Source organism: Pelophylax lessonae, assembly GCF_965119305.1.
Source record: "Pelophylax lessonae genome assembly, chromosome: 1".
Classification (NCBI taxonomy): domain Eukaryota; kingdom Metazoa; phylum Chordata; class Amphibia; order Anura; family Ranidae; genus Pelophylax; species Pelophylax lessonae.
In genome coordinates this window covers 782,184,955-782,201,463 of record NC_138768.1, presented here as the reverse complement: position 1 = coordinate 782,201,463, position 16,509 = coordinate 782,184,955, and the positions used below count along the sequence as shown (strand labels likewise).

Here is a 16,509-nt window from a genome sequence, read left to right as displayed (position 1 = left end):
TCCACCATGGGACCCCGGAAGGCCAAGGAGTCCATCCAGGATCAGTGGACCCCAGAATGTGAAGGGGCTTTCATTCAGTTGAAAAAGAATCTAACCACTGCCCCTGTGTTGGCCTACGCAGACCCCACGAAACCATATGAACTACATGTCGATGCCAGCCGAGATGGGCTGGGTGGGGTACTCTACCAGGAACATGAGGGCCACCTGCGACCCGTAGCCTACGTGAGCAGGAGTCTACTACCTGCTGAAAGGAATTATCCTACCCACAAACTTGAATTCCTGGCCTTAAAGTGGGCAGTGGTCGACAAACTGAAAGATTACCTGTACGGAGCTGAATTCATTGTCAAGACGGATAATAATCCCCTTACCTATCTGTTGACTACAGCTAAGCTGGATGCAACAGGACACAGATGGTTGGCTACCCTCTCTAGCTTCAACTTCAGCCTGAAGTATCGGCCAGGAATCGGGAACAGGGATGCAGATGCCCTATCCAGAAGGTTGCATGCACCACACGAACCTGATGAAGAATGGACCCATTTGGCTCCAGAAGGGGTGCGTGCCCTATATCAGGGAACTGAACTTCGATCCAGAGGAGGATCAAGAGCCGAAGAGATTGGGGTTTCGGCTGTCGGAGTACCCAAATACTATTGCAGGGTGACCCAGGTTGAAGGGGAAGATTTACCCCGGCTGTCCAAAAGGGACTTGAGGAAGGAGCAGCTGGAAGACCCTCTGGGAAAACTTCTTTTGGAAGCCTTGGAGATCCAGCGCCCTGAGTTGCTTCTCACCGACTCTCCTCAGGGGGCCCGTCTGTTGCATAGAGAGTGGACCCGGTTACAGATCCGAGAAGGGGTGGCCTACCGAAGAGGCCCATCTGAAGATCTGGAGGAGAAGTGGCAACTGTTCTTACCAGCTAAATACAGGGAGAGAGTTCTGGCTGCTCTTCATGATAATCATGGCCATCTGGGACCTGAAAGAACTTTTCAGCTTGTCAGAGACAGGTTCTACTGGCCCTGTATGAGGGCCGAAGTTGAAGGATACTGTCATTCTTGTGTCCGATGTATACAAAGGAAGACTCTGCCACGTCAAGCAGCCCCAATGGGCCATCTGCAAAGCCAGGGACCCATGGAACTGGTGTGCATTGATTTCCTTTGCCTAGAGCCTGATCTGAGTGGCCAAGGGAATGTCCTTGTGGTAACAGACCATTTTACCAGATACGCCCAAGCATTCCCAACAAGGGATCAGAAGGCCTCTACAGTAGCCAAAGTTCTTGTAGAAAAGTTCTTTGTACACTATGGGTTACCACAACGCCTCCATTCAGATCAGGGAAGAGACTTTGAAAGCAGACTGATCAAGAGACTGTTAGATCTGTTAGGCATCCAAAAGACTAGAACTACTCCCTACCATCCACAAGGGGATGCCCAGCCGGAACGATTTAACAGGACTCTTTTGGACATGTTGGGGACTTTAAGCTCAGAGAAGAAACAACATTGGGGCAAACATGTAGCTGCCATTGTGCATGCCTACAACAGTACTGTCAGTGATGCTACTGGATATTCCCCTTATCGTCTAATGTTTGGACGAGAGGCTCGATTGCCAGTGGATTTGGCCTTTGGCATCTCGCCCGATCACACCTCTTCAGCATCGCACAAGGGATATGTGGACCGACTGCGGAAGAGTCTGAAATCGGCCTATGATAAAGCTCAGGCCACATCTGATCAACGTGGACTGAGGAATAAAAGGAATTTCGACTTAAAAGTTCGGATCCAAGACTTGCAACCAGGGGACAGGGTATTGTTGAGGAACTTGGGTGTCCCGGGAAAACACAAGTTGGCAGACCGCTGGAAGTCCCAACCTTATGTTATCTGCAAGCAACTACCAAACCTCCCTGTGTATCAAATTCGGCCTGAAGGAAGTGTGGGTCCATTGAAGACTTGGCATAGGAACCATTTACTGCCTCTCTCTGAAGCAGTTCGCATGCCTCCTGTCGTAGATTCGCCAGAGACCCCTTCGACCTCTCGCCTGTCCAGACCAGTCACCAGATCTCAGTCGACACTCCCAGATGTGAGGGAGGGAAATTCTCCATCTGAAGATCTGGAAGATGAAGAGGAGGTACCTGACTGGATGTGGTCGTCTCAGTTACCAGAACCCACACCTGCCTCCCTGTCTTCATCCGAATTGGCTGACAGAGGAACCCTTCGGGCGGAAGCCCCCGAATTCATACCTTTCCACATGCTTCCAGAAGAAGTAGTTGATGATGAAGATCCTGAGGAGGAGGTTGCACCTTTCTCTGAAGAAGAACTGACCGCTCTTGAAGCATCAGATTCCTGTGTGTTGGAACATGAGGAGGAGGACATTGAAGAATCCCCAGAAGTGGCTGGTCCTAGTACCTCTGAGATCGTGCATCCCAAAGAACAGAGGGAAAGAAGAGTCATTCACCCACCCAAAAGACTGACCTATGACCAATTGGGTGAATGCTCTGAAGAGGCTATCTTTACTTCCAAACGAACTCTTGATCAGCCTAGTTCTTCTACCGCAGATTTGGTGGAGGACAACCCTAGCTCACCCCCAGGCACATCTGTACAAGCCACTCAAGTGTCAGGGGTCTGTGAACAGAATTACCTTCCCTCCCCCGACAATTGGTGGGAGGTTCCTATGTCGAACCTGTGTTGTAATATGCAGTTGTTAAGTTTGAACTCTGCTTATGAAAAGGAAGATGATTCCCTGTTATGCATATGTTAATGTTTTTTTTTGTGAACTGCCAACATATGCACTGGAGTACATGCTGTTGTCCTCTTTGGGGACCAAAGTTTCTCAAGTGGGGGGAGTGTGTAGCGGGGTCTTCCATTATACAAGTTCTAAAAGACTGCTGCTTGACATTTGAGAGGAACTCGGCTCCATCTAGTGGCCAAAAGGACACATTGCAGCGGCTATGGAATTTCTTTTGATGTTATTTTCCTTTCAGGAAGTTGAGCAGTCTTCATCGCCCATAGTGCTTTGAGAGTACCAGGGTGCACTGCTGCACCGCACAGCCTTCTGGGGGAAGCTTTATAAAGGAAGGGAGGAGCCAGGCTCGCTCTCTTGGGAAAGACACAGTGAGACAAGCAGGATGCCAGTGCTGTGGGCTGATGCTGTATGCTAGGCCAAAACTCCTGGGCCTTAAGTGACTAAGTTGCAGTGTTTCATCTCCAGTAGAGGATCCCTCCTGGAGGTCCCATCGATGTTCTACAGAGACCAGACTCATCCACCCCAAATACCTAGCGCGGCTGGTGACAGAGGCCGGAGACTGAGACCGCAGCGGAGGCTTCCTGGGAGACAGTCCTGTTGGTGAGAGGGCACCTGCCCAAAAACTGACTCTATCTATCAAAGAAGTAACTTTAGTCAGGATTAGCCTTAGAGTAGTAGAAGGCAATATACCAGGTGGCCCAGTACATCTCTCACAGAAGTTTTACCGCCAATCCTGCACAGACACCCCGCGGTGATTACTAACTGTTTGCTGCCATTCTCTCTATTGATCACCCATCCTCAATGTGGATTACAAATTGCGAGTGCACCAACGTTGCTAGCGAAGATATAGAGAAGAAACAGCGGACTCAGATAGGTCTGACATTCTGATACTGTGTCTAACTGAATGCTGAGCCTTATCTCCAAAAGTATAATAGTGATTAAGATGGTGGTCCTATAGGCTCTGAGACATTTCCTGAAACAATTAATGTGCCCTTGAGGAGTGATATCACAGTATTTATCTTATCTTTGATTAATTAATCAGTATATCCTTTTACAAAGTCATATTTTACTGTATCGAAACTGTTTATTTGATTTACAGTAAATAACTTTCCTGTTTAAAAGCAAGCTTGTGTGTGGTCACCTTGTATTACCCAGAAGGACTGCAGCTGGAGAGAGGTAACAGGTCATTATTATTTATTGAAGTGTTATATTCCAATCTGTGTAGCCATTTGGTATTCCAGTCCTATTCTGGGTCAGTTGTGCCTAGGGAGGGTTCGAGCCAATTCTGTGGGTTGTTAGGCAGGACGTAGACCCAATAATCTAATCAGCAGCTCCTGCGGGGGTGGTGCTACACGGGTATAGTACATACAGTATTATACATACACATTTCCTGTACCTAGAGGCATGCTTTCAGTACAGTCATGTGTATTTTATGAAGGTATTTTTTGATATAGAAAATCATTATCCCAGGACTCACCTCTTTTTGGAAAATGGTCCAAAGTTTATTACAAAGGCTTTTTGATATGGTCATTCCATTTACTCCAAAAATGTTCCTTCTAGGCCTGTCCTCTGTAAGACTTCCTAAACCTCACAAGAAGCTACTATGCCATGTGCTTACAGCTGCTAGATGCCTTGTAGCGCTTAACTGGAAAAAAATGACCCTGCCATCTTCGGCTGCCTTATTTGCCAGATATAAAGATATAGAACTTATGAAAAAAAATGAGGGCTAGACTTTCTGATAAATTGGAAGCCCATAACCAAATATGGGAGTTGTGGCATCTTCGAGAGGACCCATCCTGAAACATCCTTTTTTTTTAGTTAATTTACATCTTAGCTTGTAGCTCATCGTGAAGGCTCTGACAAGATGCAGTACTCCCTTCCCCCCCCCCTTTTTTTTTTTTTGCTTATTTCTTTCTATTTTTCCTACCTTATTTCACAGTCTAGTTATTGCCAAAGGTACTTTATTCTAGTTTTTGTATTTACTGAACCCTTAATGCCAGCACACTATGTAATTGAGTCCAGTTTATTCCTGTTACATTGATGCTGAAGGAGATAGACGTTGGAGTTTTACTTTAATTCTGAACCGTTTATATGCTGTGTCTCAGCGTCATCTTGTTCACATGATGTGTACAATACTATGTGCTTGCCTTGTACCTTCTGAAATCATATACACCGTGTTTGTATTTCTTTTCTAAAAATCTTAAATAAAAAGTTAATGGCTAAAAAAAAAAAAAAAAAAAAAAATCATTAAATTCAATGAGTGAGCTTTCTTAATGAAAATTGCTTTACTCATCGCTTTCTAGGACATTGCTGTTGTTTTTCTGCTTTTCTGATTCGATCTTTCAGTAAACTGCATTGAGCCTGTCAATTTATTGCCCAGTTTCAGCTTCACAATCTACCGAATGCTGGAGGTTGGCCAAACTCATGGGTGGTAGATTGCTTATTTTCTAGTGATTACGTGCAATTAAATCTGCAATTCCCAGTGGGTGGAAAGTGGTTAATATTCAGCAGAAATCGCCATGTGTAAGGTTTTAGTAGAACATTTAATCATTCTCACTACTAAAAAAGTATCATGTTTTTCAATTTTTTTTTCACATTTAATAACAATAAACTAAATTAAATGTGGTACGGGCACTTAAAAAAAAAAAAGGAAAATTACAATTATTTGGAGATAAAAAGCGCAAACTATCTTAAACTGCCCCACTGGGACATCTTTATCTCATTGGTCATTTAGCACAGTATAGAAACCAGAATTGCAACAGCACCCTTAAGCTGTTTGATATAATCACAACGTGAACATGATACAAGAAACGTGTAACTCTTTTGTGTTTCTATAAACCGATAAGTGTTCTTGGCGTAGGCTGACAATGGAAAGCAATAAATATCTGCAGTGCATTGTGGGATTTCTATGTAAAGCGATTTTTTTTTTTTTTTAGCATTGTTTGCTACTATAATACCTGCTTTGAACTGACAGCTTCCCCACTGTCTCTCTTACTTGCACTTGTCTTACGAGATGGCTTCTGCTGAAGTTGATCTAATTGACTTTTTAATTCAGCTAGTTCGCCCACAGCAGCTTTGTGTGCGCTTGACACGGTCTTCATCTGTTCTGTCAAAACACAGAATGGTATTATTGCTTTACCTTGCAGTACACAATACCTAACGCATGCAGACTGCTGCTCAGTAGAGGATTTACAATGACTACCTATCTGGCTCTGGATCTCATTTTCTTGTTGTAATAGTCTCTGTTTCGCCACCGCAAGCTCCTCTTCCACCTGGGACTGTAGGTTTCTGCATTCTATCAGCTCTTGGTCCTTCTGACTTAGCTCAAGTTCCAGTTCCTGGAAAAGAGTCATTGCACAGCAATTCCTGAATTGTTGAATCAACAACCCAGTTATTACATTGTAATGTTTTTGATTCTATGGCAGTGTCTGTTAAAGCGCAACTAAATCCTCTCAATAACAATAAGTATTTTAAATCCTTATACTGCTATCCTAAGTAAATAGATAGGAAGATATATTGGATTTACTTGTTTTAAACTTTTTTGTTACATTTCTTCAGTTTCTTCCTGGTTTCTGACCTTAGCCAAAAATCATGTCATTATCCCCAGGAGACTTCATGGAATTTTTGTTAATTGGAAGGGGGGGCTTTGTCAGCTAAGCACACTCCCCTGCCTGCATGAGCTAAGGGCAGATGGATTCCAAGAAGTAAATGCTACATGAATCTTCCTGCCTTACTCAAGATGGCCACTGCTAGAAATGCTAGGGGGTGATTTCAAAGTGATTTCTCAATAAAAAAAAGCATGAAGACATGGATAGTTGGGCGAGTTAGCTTTGTGGGGCTCAGATACAGTTTAGTTGCGCTTTGAGATGTCAAGCAGCAAGGGCAAGTTTTTGGTGCACCGGCTTATTTAATGCGGAGTTCCACCCAAAAGTGGAACTTCTGATTGAAGCACTCCTCAACCCCTTATAGGTCACATATGGCATGTAATGTTTTTTTTGGGGGGGGAACGGGTACCTAGTTTTGACAGGTATCTAACTCATACTTCCACTCGGGCCGCCTAGGCGGCTCGAGTTGAAGTTCACCTCTCCCCCTCTCTCCCTGCAATCTTCTGGGACACATCACATGTCCCAGAGGATTGCCTGTCCACTGAGGAAGTGCAGTGCGACTCACGCATGCGCAGTGCGCACCTGGCTGTGAAGCCGCAAGCTGTCACGGCCAGATGCCCACACTTGTGATGCCAGCGCCGGGAGAGAGTAGTGAGGCTTCGGGCGGCCACATCGCCGAATCGTGGGACAGGTGAGTGTGTGTTTATTAAAAGTCAGCAGCTACACTTTTTAGGGTTACTAAAAGTGTTACTTGGCCTTGATGAAAGTATTTATAGGTTATACAAAGATGGCTCTGTTAGGATGTTAAAGAAAGGTAGTTTCTGGTGCTAGTGAAGGCCACAGTGTTTCTTTATAGAGTAACAACGAAAACCATAAAGAGGGAAAGCTAATATCAGGTTAATTAAGGTTTGCCTGATAAAAATTATATTTAAGGCTGTGTTTAAGCATAAAGCTCTGCCAGGGCATATCTAAATAATGTGCCCCTTGGGTTTAAGCAATGACCTGTCATGCTTTTATTTTAGGACAAATGAATGCTAGAATGTGTTGCTGGGGGAAGCATGTTATCTACTTTATACTCTGTTAATGTACAGGCCAACAAACAAGATAAAGGATATATGGTTCCATGTTTATTGAGCTGTAGTAAGTCTTCTGACTCCTTGGAGCATCAACACCTATATGAATTCCTACAATGTATTTTTCTGTATGGCTGGCTTTATGTTTTAAAGGGTAACTAAACTCAAGAACAAAAATGTGATAAATTGCAAGTTACAGTCTTTAGATGTTGTAGCTGTATTTGTTTTCTTACTTGTTCAAGCTAAGAGCCTTTTCAGCAAATACAGAAAATATATGTTGATCTTGCAAGAAATGCAGTGTCTTAATAACCTCCTGTGACCTGCACCAAAGAATATCTTCCTTCCTAGCCTTCTTTGGTAAACTACCAATTGTAATGTAATGGAGATGAAGAGATAGAGACATGTTTGTAGTACATATTAGGAAAGCAGCCTAGGAGGGTGACAACTATGGCTCCCTCCATAGATATGGTGGAGGACTGATGTAGCCACCCAGGGACAAGATGTCAGGGAACAAGCCGGAGAAGACTTGCCCAGAGATCTGGCATGTTAGCCAATATCCAACATGGCTACACTTGTTTGTGTAGAAATGCGCGCGCACACAATGGGAACGAATGGGTGCATGCCTCCTGCGGTAGATTTTAGCACCCTCTGGCTTTTAAAATAATGCCTGATGCTCACAGACACAGCTGACTGGTCTTCGGCTTCCTGTTACTCTGTGTGCTATTGCTTCTGAATACCTGTTACTGACCCAGTTTTCTCTTGGATACCTCTTGTCTCTCTCCTGGCTCTGACCTCAGTTTGTCCATGGATCTGCCCCTGTCTCATATCCTGTGTATGAGCCCAAGTTGTCTGACCACGTTTCTGATCTGCTGTCTACTGTCCACTAAGTCCTGTGATTTTCTGCTGCTCCATTTTTTTTATCACCTTTTTTAACAGCATGATAACTTCTGACATGTTTTCAGACACTTCCGACAAGGTTTCTGAATTTGTGTCAGGTGGGTGCTATAAATAGATTAGCAGAAAGCTGGTCTATTCTGAGCATAGCTCTGTATGTATCTTTGTTCTTCTGCCTATGTGGAGGGGGAGGGGGGGTGCCTTTCCTCCAATCAGCTGTCACACAGTGTATGCCAGGACTCTACTCCCACAGCTGAAACAGGAAGAACAAATTGTAACATGAGGCTCACTTTCTAAAGAATATAGGAAGCTGAAGACAGCAGATATACATTTAAAATATATGCAGGGAGATTTGTTTCATCTCTGTGTTTAATCTGAGGCTGGTCACTTCACTGGGTATATGTAAGGGTTTACATCCACTTTAAGGAAAGAATGGCTACATAAAGACATGTACAATGGAATAAAAATGGAAATGAACACAAAAAGTCATTTGTTTCAATGCCCTAAATTTTAATACATTTGCCAATGAAGAAGAATTCAGTTAAATGCTCACCTGAGTCCTTTCCTGCATCCTGTTAGAAATTTCTTTGGCTTCAAGAATTTCAAGCTCCTTTGCTTTAACGTCTCCTTTTAGCTGTTTGACTTCCAGCTGAGTTGCTACCTCTTTGGCCTGGCTAGCCTTCCTCTGATCTTGCTCTTTCTGCTGCAGCTGTTTTATCATTTCAGTAACAGACTGCTGCAAAGCCTTTCTTAAGTTTTCCTTTTCTTTAATATAATTGCTGTGAAGTTTGTTTGTCTTCATTGTGTATTCCTCTGTCAGCTTGTGGTTCTGGCTCCTAAGACTCTCGACTTCCTTGTTCAGAGCTTGGATCTCCTTGTTAAGCTTTTCATTAAGTTTTTCTATGGATTTTTCTTTCTCACCTAGTGTTCGTTCCCTTCTTAGAGAATCAGCCTCCTCGGTCATTTGCTGTAGGCGGGTTTCCAAATCAGTTTTCATAGACAGCATTTCCCTGGATAGAGCTGCGATCCTTTCTGCCTGCTCACACTGGGTCTTTAGCTCCCTCTCTTCTGTCTGCTTCTTGTACATTGCGAGGTCTGCTAGAGTCTGCTCCTTCACCATGTTGTTCTTCTCCAAGGCCTCCTCCAGGTTCTGGATCTGTAGCTTCAAGTTCTTTTCCTCTCCCACCATGCTCTCATACTGGAGAACCTTTTCTTGGGTTTCATTGGATATTTGTTCCATTTCATTTTGGTGGCTTTCCTTTAGAGTTAAAATGTTTGCTTCATATTCATCAACTTTGAGATTCAAAGCATAAATAACCTTTAAAAGACAAATAAACGTGTATTAATTCTTAATTTGGATAGTATTACATAGTAATACAATAGTACAAAGCTTTAAAGTGGTTGTAAACCTTGGACTGGAAATATGAACAAAACATATCCTTCTATAGCGTGTACTTGTCTCAGTTAAGAGCACTAAATGAAATTTCTGTCTTAAACTTTGTTTCTCTGCTACCAGCATGAATCACTTCTGACAATTTTCCTGACACGAAGAGATAAAGGTGACAGGGGAGGATCTTCTAGCAGATTGAGAGCTTTAGCTCTGTTTCTGTGAGCTCTGTGAAGGGCAGTGTTGCCAACCATCAGTATTTTTACTGGCAACCAGTAGAAAACCCAGGGACTTTCCTCCTGCCAGTAAATGCCAGTGACAGGAAAAGTTTGGCAGTATGGCTGTGACGTTCGGCTCAGAACTGCAGCTCCAGTCTGGAGCCAGCCAAGACCATAGAAGTGCCTGCTATAGTGTGTTTGGGCAGTGCAGGCGGGGAGCAGGTCTGGCGGAGGCAGTGCTGAACATGTAGTGTGATGTCATGGTGCAAGGGAGCCAAGCCGAACAGCTGGAGCCTCTTATGCAGGTCTGCAGGGCAGGAGCAAGGCAAGCTGAGAGCAGGACTGTCAGTGCTGTTTAGACTGGAGAGGGCGAAAGGGACCACCTGGTGTAGAGGAAGACTAGGGATGGGCCGAACACCACCCTGTTCGGTTCACAGCAGAACTCCCAAACAGGGGATAGGTTCTAACCCAAACAACGAACCCCATTGAAGTCTATTGGAACTGAATAGGAAAAATCAAAAGTGCTAATTTTGAAGGCTTATATGCAAGTAATTGGACATAAAATCGGTATGGGGATCTGGGTACTGCAGTGGGGGGTATGTTAACAAAAAAAGCAGCAGAATTAGGAGCAGGAGCAGTGATTTTATTGATGCTTAAAGTGTAACAATAAAAATTAAAAATTAATTTAAATATAGGGCCTGGGGGGTCCCCCAATGTGCCTGCAAAGTAGAGCATCTGTATCATGCATAAAACATGTTACAGCAAAAATGACATTTCTAAAGAAAAAAAAAAAAAAAACGAGTCAAATCCTATTTAAAATGACTCATGGTTAGGATTGCCCGAATTAAAAAAATAAAGAAAAAAAAAAACGCATGGGGTCCCCCCCCCCAGTCCTACCATGCCAAAAGGTAAAAAAGACGGTGTGGGGTCCTCCCCAAAGTCTATATCAGACTCTTATCTGGGCATGAAGCCTGGCAGGTCAGGAAAGGAGGGGGGGCGAGTGAGGACCCACTCTCTTGAAACATACTAGGCCACATGCCCTCAACATGGGGGGATGGGTGCATTGGGGCGTGGGGGGCTCTGCACATTGTCCCCATGTTGATGGGACAAGGGCCTCTTCCTGACAACACTGGACTGTGGTTGTCGGGGTCTGTGGGCAATGGGCTTATCAGAATCTGATTCAGAATCCAGATTCAGCCCCCACTATGTGAATGGGTATTGGGTACATAGTACCGCTATCCATTCACCAAAATGTGTACAAAAGTAATAACCACACAGTTGTTGTCAAATTCTTTATTAAAAAATAAAAAATAGTGTTCCTTGATGTAAATCCATCATCAATCACGCCACCCACCCACCGAACAATAGAAAAAAATAAAAACGCTCACGTGACATCAGAAGGGGGTGGTGGCACATAATGACATAGCCAGCTGGCCCCACTCCTTGTCTATATAAGAAATGTCAAAGCGCGGAGTGGGCATACTTTTTGAGTCGGCGGGCGGCATGATTGACAATGGATTTACATCGATTTACTATTTTTTTTATATTTTAGTTTATCTGATTCCGATAAGCCCCCTCCATGCCCGCAGACCCCGACAACCACACCCCAGGGTTGTCGGGAAGAGGCCCTTGTCCCCATCAACATCAACTTCAGTCCTCCAGTGTAGGGACTGCAAAATACCTTATAGGTGCATTTGGCTGTGAACAGGGGTCAGTATGGCGCCTGGCGCACTGATTTGCACAAAAAGACAACGTTGTCTTTTTTTGGTGATTGTGGATGGTTTTGGGTTTTTTATATTTGGCATTTTCTATTTTTGAATTGTTTTATCAATACATTTGTTATCAATACATAATTTTAAGGTTTCATTGATTTCTTGTTACCAATCCCCAGTGGTTCATACACATGGTCCTTAGGGTAATGCTTTGATCACTGTCCATTTTTTGGTATATGTTTATTGGCCATTGAACCCCACCCAATCATTGGGTGGGTTGGAAGGTACACAGAGATTTCCAACCTTTTGGTGATGATGCCTTATTTTAATTAAGAGGTTCCCTACCCAATATTGTTCAGGCGTCAGTATGGGCATCCCGACTAGACTGCGGCTATGCAGCCCCCATACAGAACAAACTGTGATTCACTGTGTTCTGACACCTTTGTATTGGAACCAGCATTAACTTTTTCAGAAGTTTTGTTTGAGCACAGTACAGTAGCTCTTCTATTGGATCAGACTATACAAACTAGCCTTTGCTCCCCATGTACATCAGTGAGCCTTGGCTGTCTGTGACCCTGTTGTCAGGTCACCCATTTTCCTTCCTTGGAGCACTTTTGTTTGATCTTGACCACTGAAGAAAAAGAACATCTCACAAGAACTGCAGTTTTGAAGATGCTCTTACCCAGTTGTCTAGCCATTACTGTTTGGCCCTTTTCAAAGTTGTTCTAATTATTGCGTTTGCCCATTTCTTCTGCTTTCAACACATTCATTTCAGGGACAGCATGTTAACATGCTGCCTAATATATCCCACCCACTTTCAGGTGTCATTGTAACAAGATAATCAATGTTATTGACTTTACCTGATGGTGGTCTTAGGCTGGGTTTACACTTGTGGGATCACAGACATTGCATGTGATTCGCACCGTATTGCTGTGCATATTACATGCAATATCTGTGTGATGCAAGTTCAGCCATACAAATTGTATGGCTAAAATCGCATTGCATTTACACCAAAATGGTGCAAGACCCTTTTTTTGGTCTGCACTAGAATCGGATTGCATGGGTGTTCACAACTACGCAATCCAATTCCTACACCATTTCACAGTTCGCACTGCGATCTGTGAACTGATTTGGGGGTGTCATTAACTTTACATTGACACCCCCAGTGGTTTGCAGATGTCAGTGCGAACCAGGGTGTGATTCAGGTGCGATGTTGGAACCGGCAATGAGTCGCAGGATTTTTTCCCGCATCCTGGGCTGCTGTTAGAAATCATGGGGCCCCATGCAGCCCTCCTGATGGGCCCCCCCCCCAACCTCGCCTACACCTGCCCCCTCCCCCCCCCCCCCGGAGTGCAGTGGAAAAACAGCGCTGACTTTATCTGCCTACACCTCAAAAATTGAAAAAAAATCCCACCTCTGCTTCTACCTCCTGATGGGGCCCAGGAAAATGTAATTTAAGCCCTGGTAAGCAAGTAGGAGTGTGGGTGTAGACTAGTAAAATCAATGTATTCATTTAGGCAGAACTGAACAATAATGCTGCCGTGGGACCCCCTCTTTAGCTGTTGGGGACTGCCCCCCCCCCCCCCCTGTTTAGATGATTTGGCCTGGGCCCAGTACAACAGGACTGGTTGTAGTGCCTTATCAGCGGCCCTGCCTGCATTGCACCCGTGTGAATCGGGACTTAATGTTATGGCTGATCAGTATATGTACCATTAATGTGTTGCCATATTTATGGTAATAAGTGGGACAGATAATCCTCTTAATACAAAACTCTCTTTGGCTTGAGTCATTGTATACATGGTATACTATATAAAGATTCCAGAGTCCAGTGTCTAGTGTCCGCTCCAGTTCAGCAGTGCTGAGTTTGTATCATACTTCTCTAATTACATTGTCTTATTTTAGTATGTCTGCCAATAGAGATTTATTTTCAGCACAATCTATGTTTATGGGGTTACATATTTCAGCTTAGATGCTGTTGTAAATTATGTAAATAAGTGTCTTTGTCTACAATTAACACAATAATCTTTTCTAATGTTTGTCGTGTAGCAGATTATTAATAAGCAATTGTGTGGTTGGAATAATTTAAGTGCAAAGTATAATGAATAATAGGGATGGAGGCATCTAGTCATCGATAGGCAGTGCCTCATACAAAGTCCCAAACTTTTTTGCGTTCTTTTAGAATACTTTACAAAGTATAATGATGATGTGCACAGTGTAGTGAAACAGCAACAAGTCAAAATTCTTTGTTTATTGAGTAAATTGGCTTACACCAAGATTGAGGTTTCCATTGTTGTCTGTGTCTTTATTGGGACACCTGCCTTTACACGCACATGAACTTTAAGGGCATCCCAGTCTTTCTGTAGGGTTCAATATTGAGTTGGCCCACCCTTTGCAGTTATAACAGCTTCAACTCTTCTGGTAAGACTGTAAACAAGGTTTAGGAGTGTGTCTATGGGAATGTTTGACCATTCTTCCAGAAGCACATTTGTGAGGTCAAGCACTGATGTTGCATTAGAAGGCCTGGCTCGCAGTCTTTGCTCTAATTTATCCTAAAGGTGTTCTATCAGGTTGAGGTCAGGACTCTTTGCAAGCCAGTCAAGTTCTTCCACCCCAAACTTGCTCATCCATGTCCTTATGGACCTTGTTTGTACACTTGTACGCAGTCATGTTGGAACATTAAGGGGGCATCCCCAAACTGTTCCCACAAAGTTGAAAGCATAACATTTTCCAAAATGTCTTGGTATGCTTACGCCTTAGGAGTTCCCTTCTTTGGAACTAAGGGGCCAAGCCCAAACCCTGAAAAACAACCCCACACCATAATCCCCCTCCACCAAATGATTTGGACCAGTGCACAAAGCAAGGTCCATACAGACATGGATGAGCGAGTTTTGGGGGGAAGAACTTGACTGGCCTGCACAGAGTCCTGACCTCAACCCGATAGAACACCTTTGGGATGAATTAGAGACTACGAACCAGACCTTCTCTTCAACATCAGTGCCTGACCTCACAAATGCACTTCTTGAAGAATGGTCAAACATTCCCATAGACACCCTCCTAAACCTTGTGGACAGCCTTCCCAGAAGAGTTGAAGCTTTTATAGCTGCAATGGGTGGGCCAACTCAATATTGAACCCTATGGACTAAGACCGGGATGCCCCTAAAGTGCATGTGCGTGTAAAGGCAGACATCGCAATACTTTTGACAATATGGTGCATATATGTAGCCCTGACACAAAGCATTAAGAGTATCTTTCAGTCACTTTTTTCATCTTAGTCCCTGCCCTAGGGGAGCTTATAAGCTTTCTGAATTGTCTGATCCAGTTATACAGACGAATCATCATACTCTATGCTTTTAGGCCTTTTTATATTGGGCTGCCACTTTAACAAAAACCTGTCATTACCCAATGAAATTAAGAACAGACATCTACAAGTGCCTGAACACACATTTCTTTCTTTTTTAAAGGTGTTGTAAAGGCAGAAGGTTTTTTTTATCTTAATGCATTCTATGCATTGAGATAAAAAGCCTTCTGTTTGCAGCAGCCCCCCTCAGCCCCTCTAATACTTACCTGAGCCCCATCTTTGTCCAGCGATGGCCACGAGTCTCTCAGCCACACCATTGGCTCCCGCAGCTGTCAATCAAAGTCAGTTAGCCAATCCGGAGAGAGTGAGGGTGCGGGACCAAACCACAGTTTTGTGTCTGAATGGACATACGGAGCTGCTGCTCGGCTCGGTGCCCCCATAGCAAGGGAGGGGGCAGGAGCATCGAAGAGGGACCCAGGAGAGAGAGAGGGTGTGGGGCAAAACCACAGTTTTGTGTCTGAATGGACACACAGAGCTGCAGCTCGGCTCGGGTGCCCCCATAGCAAGGGAGGGGCCAGAAGCATCAAAGAGGGACCCAGGAAGAGGAGGATCCAGGCTGCCCTGTGCAAAACCACTTCACAGAGAAGGTAAGTATAACAAGTTTGTTATTTAAAAAAATAAAAGAAACTTTACAATCACTTTAACCACTTTACCACCGGAGGATTTTGCTGTCTTACGTCCAGGCCACTTTTTGCGATTCGGCGCTGTGCGACTTTAACTGACAATTGCGCGGTCGTGCGACGCCGTACCCAAACAAAATTTACGTCCTTTTTTCCCCACAAACAGAGCTTTCTTTTGGTGGTATTTTATCACCTGTGCGATTTTTACTTTTTGCGCTATAAACAAAAAAAGCGCGTTTATTTTGAAAAAATAACAATATTTTTAACATTTTTTTATATGAAATTCCCCCCAAAAAAGATGTAAAAACCAATTTTTTTTACATTTTTGGCCAATTTGTTTTCTGCTACCCATGTTTGGTAAAAAAAATCACAATAAGCGTATTTTGATTGGTTTGCGCAAAAGTTATTGCGTTTACTAACAAAGGGAAAGATTTCTGTCATTTTTGGTTTTTTTTTTTTAACGCGTAATGGCGGCGATCTGCGATTTTTTTTGCGGTACTGCGACATTGCGGCGGACAGATCGGACCCTTGACTGACATTTTTGACACTTTTGGGGGTACCAGTGACATTACTGCAGTAATCAGTGCTATAAATATGCACTGTTACTGTAAAAATGACACTGGCAGGGAAGGGGTTAATTTTATTGGAGAGGGAGGGGTTAATGTATGCCTGGTGCTTACTGACGTGTGGGGGGGAGGTGACTGAGTGAGCCAGGGACAGATCGGATGTCCATCTATGCTGAACACTCCGATCTGTCACTCCCTGTCACTTGGGAGATCCGCCCGCTTGTGTTTACACAGGCGGGCGGATCTCCACACTAGATCCCCGACGATCGGGGAAGAGCGGCGGCGATCGCCGCTGCTCCTCCCCTGGCCCGACTCCCGCTGTGACCGAAAACAGCGGGAGCGAGCCTCCGGC

The 16,509-nt window shown here is 44.0% G+C and overlaps 1 protein-coding gene across 1 annotated transcript in view; it reads right to left on the bottom strand.

Moving 5' to 3' along the window:
• The window catches only part of FAM184B (family with sequence similarity 184 member B), a 180,170-nt gene that overhangs the window by 84,336 nt on the left and 79,325 nt on the right, over positions 1-16,509 (bottom strand). The window contains exons 2-4 of the mRNA XM_082273160.1: positions 8,850-9,614; positions 5,927-6,062; positions 5,682-5,830 (exon numbers count right to left, since the gene is read on the bottom strand). Coding sequence (XP_082129286.1) covers positions 5,682-5,830; positions 5,927-6,062; positions 8,850-9,614 — 1,050 coding nt within the window. The remainder of the gene's footprint in view (positions 1-5,681; positions 5,831-5,926; positions 6,063-8,849; positions 9,615-16,509) is intronic.